The sequence below is a fragment of the Mandrillus leucophaeus genome, unplaced genomic scaffold (assembly GCF_000951045.1).
Source record: "Mandrillus leucophaeus isolate KB7577 unplaced genomic scaffold, Mleu.le_1.0 Scaffold161, whole genome shotgun sequence".
In the NCBI taxonomy this organism is placed as follows: domain Eukaryota; kingdom Metazoa; phylum Chordata; class Mammalia; order Primates; family Cercopithecidae; genus Mandrillus; species Mandrillus leucophaeus.
In genome coordinates, this window is record NW_012101599.1 from 869,291 (window position 1) to 878,730 (window position 9,440).

General features: G+C 49.6%; 1 protein-coding gene and 1 long non-coding RNA gene across 4 annotated transcripts in view; one reads left to right on the top strand and one right to left on the bottom strand.

Moving 5' to 3' along the window:
- The window catches only part of HSD17B3 (hydroxysteroid (17-beta) dehydrogenase 3), a 67,605-nt gene that overhangs the window by 36,966 nt on the left and 21,199 nt on the right, over positions 1-9,440 (top strand). For all 3 annotated transcript variants that reach the window (XM_011976004.1, XM_011976006.1, XM_011976005.1), the window contains 3 exons: positions 1,513-1,548; positions 4,737-4,771; positions 5,889-5,970. In XM_011976004.1, the coding sequence (XP_011831394.1) occupies positions 1,513-1,548; positions 4,737-4,771; positions 5,889-5,970 (153 nt within the window). The remainder of the gene's footprint in view (positions 1-1,512; positions 1,549-4,736; positions 4,772-5,888; positions 5,971-9,440) is intronic.
- On the bottom strand, positions 914-4,862 carry LOC105536599. Its single transcript, XR_001005614.1, has 3 exons — positions 4,718-4,862; positions 3,993-4,105; positions 914-1,718 (listed from the first exon to the last, which is right to left on the bottom strand). It is a non-coding gene; the product is annotated as an uncharacterized LOC105536599 (long non-coding RNA).

A 9,440-nucleotide genomic window follows, 5' to 3' on the forward strand; every position in this document is an offset into this window, starting at 1 on the left:
AATCCTGGACTGTGTGTATTCAGGCCCCCTTTTCTCTTCACCTGAGCACTCGATCCATAGTCAGCAGTCCCACTTTTCGTGATATCTCTGGGATATGGACATCTTCCTTCTTCTCTGCACATCAAAACTTACCTGTCCATCGTCCCATTCTTCTGGGGTGCTGCACTCCACTTTATAAAGCGTAATTCTGCCTAACACATTCGCAGCTGTGACCACACATGGGCGAAGACCAGCTCTTTGGCTTTCTCTGTCTTCCCAGGTACCAAGATTTGTTTAACTTTTAGTGTGAGGGAAGTATGTGACACAAACTCTGTGGCTGGCAGGACTGTAAGTTCAGTAAGCTTGACTCAGACCCATGGCTGCCGTTGTTGGTTGGGAGTACATTTTTAATGGATTTAACAGTTCCTTTTTTTTTCTTTTTGAGATGGAGTCTCCCTCTGTTGCACAGGCTGGAGTGTAGTGACATGATCTCGGCTCACTGCAACCTCCGCCTCCTGGGTTCAAGCTATTCTCCTGCCTCAGCCTCCTGAGTAGCTGGGACGACAGGCATGCACCACCATACCCAGCTAATTTTTGTATTTTTAGTAGAGATGGGGTTTCACCATGTTGGTCAGGCTGTTCTCGAACGCCTGACCTCAGGTAATCCGCCCGGCTCGGCCTCCCAAAATGCTGGGGTGACAGGTGTGAACCACCGTGCCCGGTTGCATTTAACAGTTTTTGAAGGCACAATTTTTTGACCCTTCCTTAGGCCCTGCCCTTTGGAGTCACAGGGCTGCACCAACCTGAACAGGCCCTCATGCGTCCATCCCCCACTTCTGCAGGTATCCTGCAGTCCTGGGTAAGCCCCGACTCTGCTGCACCGGGTGATAATGCCAGACTGCTTGGGCGCTGCTGCACATCCTCACCAAACTCCTCTCAGGACCACACATCTCCTGTGTGGGCTCCGTCTCCCACACTCTGTTTCTGGCACAAGTCTATGTCTCTCCAGGAAGCAAGTTCCAGGCTTGCTCCTCTGCCTGTGTGTGTCTGTGTTTGTGCTAGTGTCTGTGTCCATCCTCTTTTCCTTTCTCTTTATCTTGGGTGATTCTAGTGGGTTCTTTACCTGCCCTCCATAGCCCAGAACCTCTACCTTATATTATACAACCATCTGCCTTTCTGTTCTCCTAGACTCACATATGCTAACCCCTCTTCCTCCAGCTGGGAATGGAATAGCTGTCTTTGGAAAACCGTATCTATATTCCTCCGGTAATATAGTTCCAAGTTTTCCCGGAAACTCTTAATTGACGTCTAGTCAACATGACATAGGTACAGAAGGACAGAATGGGAGTCAGATGTTTCTTGATGCTAGTGCATGCTTGCTGGAAGTCAGTTAGGAGCCTAATTTGCAGGGTGAATGATGAAACCGCTCAGACATGCACTTTTGCCCTCTTCATGGTTCTTTAGCACTGACTACTTTCCAGGAGAATTTCTCTAATCAACCGGCTGATGTGTGGTTGTGATTATTTATTACAGAGCGTCATCCATTGTAACATCACCTCCGTAGTCAAGGTATGTGATCAATATATGTGCGAAATGCATTAACATGTAGTAGCTGTTGAAGTTTGGCCACTCAGGAGAATTGTGCCCATCCACTGTAGAAGCAGCATTCTTTGAAATCGAACCGCACTTAGTTGAGAGGCCATGTCGTGGTCTTGTAATTGTCTTGTTCTGTTTTTCATCTAGAAAATACAGTCATGGATTCAACTCTCCCTTGTACCTGAATTCTATTTCTGCTTTCAGTTTTGTCACATGTCGGAACATATTAAGCTTGATGATGCTGAAACGTATTCAGGATTCCGAGGCAACTTAAAAAAAATTAGTCTCTTCCTCTAATTTTAGGCTTTGTAGATAGAGGAAAGCTCACTTTGGAAAACTGACGGAGGGCATGGCTTGCATTTTCTGAACTTTTGTTGTTCAATAAATATTTGTTGAATCAAAGCTCAAGTTCATCTGTGTTCTGGTTCCAGCACAGCTACTAATTAGTTGGACAGCATTGGACAAGTTATATAGCCCCCTTGAACTTGAGGTTCTGCATCTGCTGTTAAAAGGCTGTGGATCAGCTGGGCGCGGTGGCTCATGCCTGTAATCCCAGCACTTTGGGAGGCCGAGGCAGGTGGATCATGAGGTCAGGAGATTGAGACCATCCTGGCTAACATGGTGAAACCCTGTCTCTACTAAAAATACAAAAATTAGCTGGGTGTGGTGGCGGGCGCCTGTAATCCCAGCTACTTGGGAGGCTGAGGCAGGAGAATCTCCTGAACCGGGGAGGCAGAGGTTGCAGTGAGCCGAGATTGCACCACTGCACTCCAGCCTGGGTGACAGAGCAAGACTCTGTCTCAAAAAAACAAAAAACAAAAATAAAAATAAAATGGCTGTGGATCAAGAGATGTCTTAGGCACCATTCAGCATTCAAGTTCTTTGATGAGGGTCAGCTGCACAAAGATGTATAGCACGAGTCCCTCAAAGCTATCCTACATAGACGATTTAGAGAAAGGTCCTGTTTAAGAACGGACACAGCTTGCGGCTGCGTGACTTGGTGAGTAGACGAGGATTTTGTGTGAATGACGTGTTCCCCCTTCCTCTGGGGACAGAGCCCTCTTCCTCTGCTAGGGCACGTGGCTTTTGAGTCAGCTCTGAGCTCCCCACCTGCACTAACCCCACAGCTGGGCACCTTGCTCAGTACACAACATTCACAGCTGTATATGGCAGCCTCGGTGACCACTCTGGAAGGTCAGTGGGACTGCAGGGATGAGTAAAGGCTGATTCCTGATTTCAAGGAGCTGGGACCCTGGTTGGAGAGAAGCAGAAGGCTCAGTCTCACCCGTCTGAGCACCGTGGACTGACAGTAGTGGAGGACAGATTTCCCAAAGAAAGCCAGGCTGCTGTTAAGATAAGGAGGGGAAATGGAGGCAGAGTAGACAAAAAAAAAATTGTTTTTCAGGTGGGTAAGTTGAGCTGACAACAACTGTTGGTTGTTTTTCTGTAAGCACACTGGCATTTTATGGTTTCCTGCTCAGTTGCTACGGGGTACACACATCTTTTTACGCTTAGCAATCGATGGCTTTTTGGAGGCCCCAGCTGATGTAATTATGAGTTTTGTGTGTCTAACTGTCATCTGCAGCCTCACTCACCACTAAAGTCTTTCACGTTATTTTACAACTGACCTTTTAGTCTTGGGCTGTTTGACCATAGGTATTTCCCAAATGTACTTGACAACCCTCTGACTCCTTTAGCAGAGAAATGCTTTGATTCGTTTTAAAAAATTATGTATTGATAAACACTAAGTTCCCTAAGTAACAAATAAAATGAATTGAAGTTTAGCTTCTAAGTATAGCATGCCCCAGTGAACCTTGCTGGTTAGAAGCGTGACTAGAGAAGCTGCACTATTTCAAAGCAGCCATCTGGAGACGGTCGAGTGCTCTTCGGGGCAGGGATGGGAGAATATGCGTTTGAAGGCAAAGGGAAGCTGGAATAAGAAACTGAATATGGGAAGCCTTGAGGCAGGGACCCACAAGATTCAGTGTTGTCTCTCTAATTGGAATCATTCAGGCAATAGGACTAGTGAGTTCGTTCGGGAGGCTTTGAGGCAATGTGGGTGCTGGCTGAAAAGGCTTATACAATATCCCTAGGAAGTCATTCACGGAAAGAGGGCTGACACCATCTCGCCCCTCATCCTCCCTCTTCTTCCTCAAAATCCAGTGTTCCACAGGCAGCCTAGTGGTTCTAGAGAGCCCCCGCCCCCCCCACTGCCCTGGCTCCCTGGTCCCCCAGCAGCGAAGATGTTCCCTGGAGGCTCTGAGACAGGCTGGGGCCTGGCCTGGGAGCCGGCACCTGCGAGGAGCTGCTGCAGGGCCCCTAGACAGCATCAAGAAATGGGCGGCCTGTGTCTTCCGGGCCCCAGGTGCCTTGATGCCTCTGCCCCTCTCCTTTCACTTGGGTCCCTTGTCTCAAACCTGCTGCAGTCAGGGTCTGCTCCAGGCCTGCCAGGCCTGATTCTGGTCAATCCTACCTCAGAGAACATTTCAGTCCATGGGGTTGCCTCTTCCTTCGTTTGTAGAATGTGTACCTTGTAATTTTGAAACAAAAAGTTCTTTTAGGCTCCCGAAATGGCAGAGAAGACCTTTTCAGGGGTCTGTAGGCTGGGAGGGGGAAGGGGCTGCTCAAGGCTCTTGTAATTCCGACACACAGGAGTGGCCCCGCGCTGTGTGCACAGAGCTATTTCACAGCCCAGCTGCAGGCTGCATAAGCGGCTGCTGTTGAGTGGAAGAGGCGTTCTTCTCTCTGCAGAGTCTTGTTAGGTTTCCGCATAGCTCCCCAGTTCCAACTCACGGCCCGTCCACTTTGGCCTGTCCGGCAGAATGAAGAGTATCATGGGAACCTCAGTGTCGGTCCCACAGCCCTAAGCCAATTCGCCCAATTTTTCACTGCCCTCTTTTTCCAGGAACACATTAGCTTTAGGGGGAAGAAACCAGAGGCCCCAGAACAGCCTGTCATTTGTCTCGGTTGGCTGCTGTGGGTTCCAGCCAGACTCTAATGTGGCCAGAGTGACCTCCAATGAGTGCCAGCAATTTTCAAGGCCTGTTGAGAAGATGAGGCTCTTTCCCAGCTTCCTCCCGCGCTCCCTTCCCCATTCCATCCTGCCCCCTTGCACTGCTACTTAGTTCCTTGTCGGGCTTACCTGTGGCCTTCTCTTGTAGATGACACAGCTAATTCTGAAACATATGGAATCAAGGTAAGGCCTTCTTCAAAAAAGTATGGAGCACATGGCCTCCCTGCCCTGGCAGTCAGCTAACTCGGGGACTGGGACACAGAGTCCACCTGGCTGTGCTTTCACAAACGGTAACAGCTACGATGAAAGCACATGGTGATTATGGGAAAAAAACATAACGTTCCGGGCCAGGCCAGCTCTGCAAATAGACAATCTCACGTGAAGGTGAAATGTAACACTATCGGAGGGAGGAAGACAAGGGCAGTTTCAACAAGCACTGGATTAAAGAAAAATTAACTAATGTTGAGTGTAAAAAAAAACTTCAGAAGTTGTCCTGAGATCACGGCCATCTCTTTGTTAGGAATTTCAGCTTTTGTCAGAAAGAATACTCCGGTTTAATGTGAAAATGGCCGCTCTGTCAGCTCCTCCACTGATTGCATATTTACGTCACCCTATTCCAATGCGCGTTTGGGAGGTGGTTTTTCTCAGGTGGTGTCGTTAAAAGCAAATGCTTGATAGCTTATCTTCCCTAGAGGGAGAAGGGGCTTGGCCTTGGATTCTAATTTGCAGTTTCTTGTCCCCTACTCCTCTATCGAATCCGTCTGATTGGGAGGGATTAAGGATACTGAATTTCAAAAGGACAAGTGAGGCTCCTGGAGACTGGCATAGGGTATTTGTGTGAGCAGGTCCTGGACTGTGAAATTCTACCCAAGACAACATTCCAGCATGTGACATCTGTCCTGCTGTGGGTCCGTGAGGCCAAAGGGACCGGCAGCTCATGTGGTCACATTTAGGGGAGAAGGATTCCCTCCGTTAAATCCTGAGCTGAGCTGGTTATCAGTATCTTGGTGGAGAGACCGCAGCTGTAGGAGGGCCTCAGTCTCCAGGAGCAAGCCCCTCACATTGTGTGACGTCACATAACTGCCCGGTGGCATCTCTGTGCGGCGGAAATTCAGACATGGCTGCGTGGCGCCCTCCGGGGGAAGGCGGGGGAAGTTCACTCACCGTTCCTAGAAGCAGAGCCCCCAGCACCTGCGGAAGCCTGGAAAGGGCAGAGTCCGGCAGTGTTCACACTGTTTTCTTTGTACCCAAGGTCGGGTAGGCAACAAAGCCATGGGAACTTTGCTTCTTTGCCTTTCAGGCGGAAAGGTCTCATCCTGAACATTTCTTCCGGGATAGCCCTGTTTCCTTGGCCTCTCTACTCCATGTACTCAGCTTCCAAGGTGAGTGATGTCATGACTTCCAAGTCTCCTCCTTCTGCCTCTTATTTCTCCCAGTTGGCAATTTCCTTTGATCATCTGGCAAGTTGATGGAAAGGTTTGCCTGGAGACGCTCGCATATGTGCAGGGCTGAGCTAGTCACTGGGAAGCCCAAGAGGAAATTAGAATAAAGCCCCTGCCCCTAGCACATGAAGGAAGCCCTGTGGTGCATGACCCCGGCCAGCCTCTGGGGATGCCAGCCCCGCTCACCTCCTCCGGGAGCCCTCGCCGTCTTCCTGCTGACAAGTGACACTGTAGCTTCCTTCCAGACTGGGCAGTCTGGCCTGACCATGCGCTAGTCATAAACACAGCCTGAGGAGGAGGGAGTGCTCTAGGAAGGAGGTTAATACATGCAGTGGGCCTAGGGATGGGTTTATCCCAAAACAGACATTCTTGCTGAGTGGGGGACCCTCTTCCCAGACCAGGGGATGAAGTGCTAACTCCCATCAGGACAAGCTGGTTCATTTTTCCCCTTACTCTCTTTCTGCCCCACTCTCCAGCTTCATGAAGGCATATTTGACAAAAATTGTGTCTATTAACAGTATGCAAGGTGATATTTTGATATATGTATATGTTGTGAAATGATCAAGTCAAGCGAATTAACAGATCCATGACCTCACATACTTACCGTTTTTTTGTTTGGTTTTGTTTTGTGTTTGTGGTGAGGACCCCTGAGATCTACTCGCTTAGCAATTTTCCGGTATGGGGTCTATGATTGTTAACTTTTGTCGCCACGCTGTACAGTCGATCTCCAGAACATATTCACCCTGTGCAGCTCTGTACCCACCGTACCCAAGATGTGTATAAGAGACAGATTTCACAGCCCAGCTGCAGGCTGCATAAGCGGCTGCTGTTGAGTGGAAGAGGCGTTCTTCTCTCTGCAGAGTCTTGTTAGGTTTCCGCATAGCTCCCCAGTTCCAACTCACGGCCCGTCCACTTTGGCCTGTCCGGCAGAATGAAGAGTATCATGGGAACCTCAGTGTCGGTCCCACAGCCCTAAGCCAATTCGCCCAATTTTTCACTGCCCTCTTTTTCCAGGAACACATTAGCTTTAGGGGGAAGAAACCAGAGGCCCCAGAACAGCCTGTCATTTGTCTCGGTTGGCTGCTGTGGGTTCCAGCCAGACTCTAATGTGGCCAGAGTGACCTCCAATGAGTGCCAGCAATTTTCAAGGCCTGCTGAGAAGATGAGGCTCTTTCCCAGCTTCCTCCCGCGCTCCCTTCCCCATTCCATCCTGCCCCCTTGCACTGCTACTTAGTTCCTTGTCGGGCTTACCTGTGGCCTTCTCTTGTAGATGACACAGCTAATTCTGAAACATATGGAATCAAGGTAAGGCCTTCTTCAAAAAAGTATGGAGCACATGGCCTCCCTGCCCTGGCAGTCAGCTAACTCGGGGACTGGGACACAGAGTCCACCTGGCTGTGCTTTCACAAACGGTAACAGCTACGATGAAAGCACATGGTGATTATGGGAAAAAAACATAACGTTCCGGGCCAGGCCAGCTCTGCAAATAGACAATCTCACGTGAAGGTGAAATGTAACACTATCGGAGGGAGGAAGACAAGGGCAGTTTCAACAAGCACTGGATTAAAGAAAAATTAACTAATGTTGAGTGTAAAAAAAAACTTCAGAAGTTGTCCTGAGATCACGGCCATCTCTTTGTTAGGAATTTCAGCTTTTGTCAGAAAGAATACTCCGGTTTAATGTGAAAATGGCCGCTCTGTCAGCTCCTCCACTGATTGCATATTTACGTCACCCTATTCCAATGCGCGTTTGGGAGGTGGTTTTTCTCAGGTGGTGTCGTTAAAAGCAAATGCTTGATAGCTTATCTTCCCTAGAGGGAGAAGGGGCTTGGCCTTGGATTCTAATTTGCAGTTTCTTGTCCCCTACTCCTCTATCGAATCCGTCTGATTGGGAGGGATTAAGGATACTGAATTTCAAAAGGACAAGTGAGGCTCCTGGAGACTGGCATAGGGTATTTGTGTGAGCAGGTCCTGGACTGTGAAATTCTACCCAAGACAACATTCCAGCATGTGACATCTGTCCTGCTGTGGGTCCGTGAGGCCAAAGGGACCGGCAGCTCATGTGGTCACATTTAGGGGAGAAGGATTCCCTCCGTTAAATCCTGAGCTGAGCTGGTTATCAGTATCTTGGTGGAGAGACCGCAGCTGTAGGAGGGCCTCAGTCTCCAGGAGCAAGCCCCTCACATTGTGTGACGTCACATAACTGCCCGGTGGCATCTCTGTGCGGCGGAAATTCAGACATGGCTGCGTGGCGCCCTCCGGGGGAAGGCGGGGGAAGTTCACTCACCGTTCCTAGAAGCAGAGCCCCCAGCACCTGCGGAAGCCTGGAAAGGGCAGAGTCCGGCAGTGTTCACACTGTTTTCTTTGTACCCAAGGTCGGGTAGGCAACAAAGCCATGGGAACTTTGCTTCTTTGCCTTTCAGGCGGAAAGGTCTCATCCTGAACATTTCTTCCGGGATAGCCCTGTTTCCTTGGCCTCTCTACTCCATGTACTCAGCTTCCAAGGTGAGTGATGTCATGACTTCCAAGTCTCCTCCTTCTGCCTCTTATTTCTCCCAGTTGGCAATTTCCTTTGATCATCTGGCAAGCTGATGGAAAGGTTTGCCTGGAGACGCTCGCATATGTGCAGGGCTGAGCTAGTCACTGGGAAGCCCAAGAGGAAATTAGAATAAAGCCCCTGCTCCTAGCACATGAAGGAAGCCCTGTGGTGCATGACCCCGGCCAGCCTCTGGGGATGCCAGCCCCGCTCACCTCCTCCGGGAGCCCTCGCCGTCTTCCTGCTGACAAGTGACACTGTAGCTTCCTTCCAGACTGGGCAGTCTGGCCTGACCATGCGCTAGTCATAAACACAGCCTGAGGAGGAGGGAGTGCTCTAGGAAGGAGGTTAATACATGCAGTGGGCCTAGGGATGGGTTTATCCCAAAACAGACATTCTTGCTGAGTGGGGGACCCTCTTCCCAGACCAGGGGATGAAGTGCTAACTCCCATCAGGACAAGCTGGTTCATTTTTCCCCTTACTCTCTTTCTGCCCCACTCTCCAGCTTCATGAAGGCATATTTGACAAAAATTGTGTCTATTAACAGTATGCAAGGTGATATTTTGATATATGTATATGTTGTGAAATGATCAAGTCAAGCGAATTAACAGATCCATGACCTCACATACTTACCGTTTTTTTGTTTGGTTTTGTTTTGTGTTTGTGGTGAGGACCCCTGAGATCTACTCACTTAGCAATTTTCCGGTATGGGGTCTATGATTGTTAACTTTTGTCGCCACGCTGTACAGTCGATCTCCAGAACATATTCACCCTGTGCAGCTCTGTACCCACCGTACCCACCGTACCCACCGTACCCTCCGCACCCTCCGCACCCTCCGTACCCTCCGTACTCTCCGTACCCACCGCACCCACCG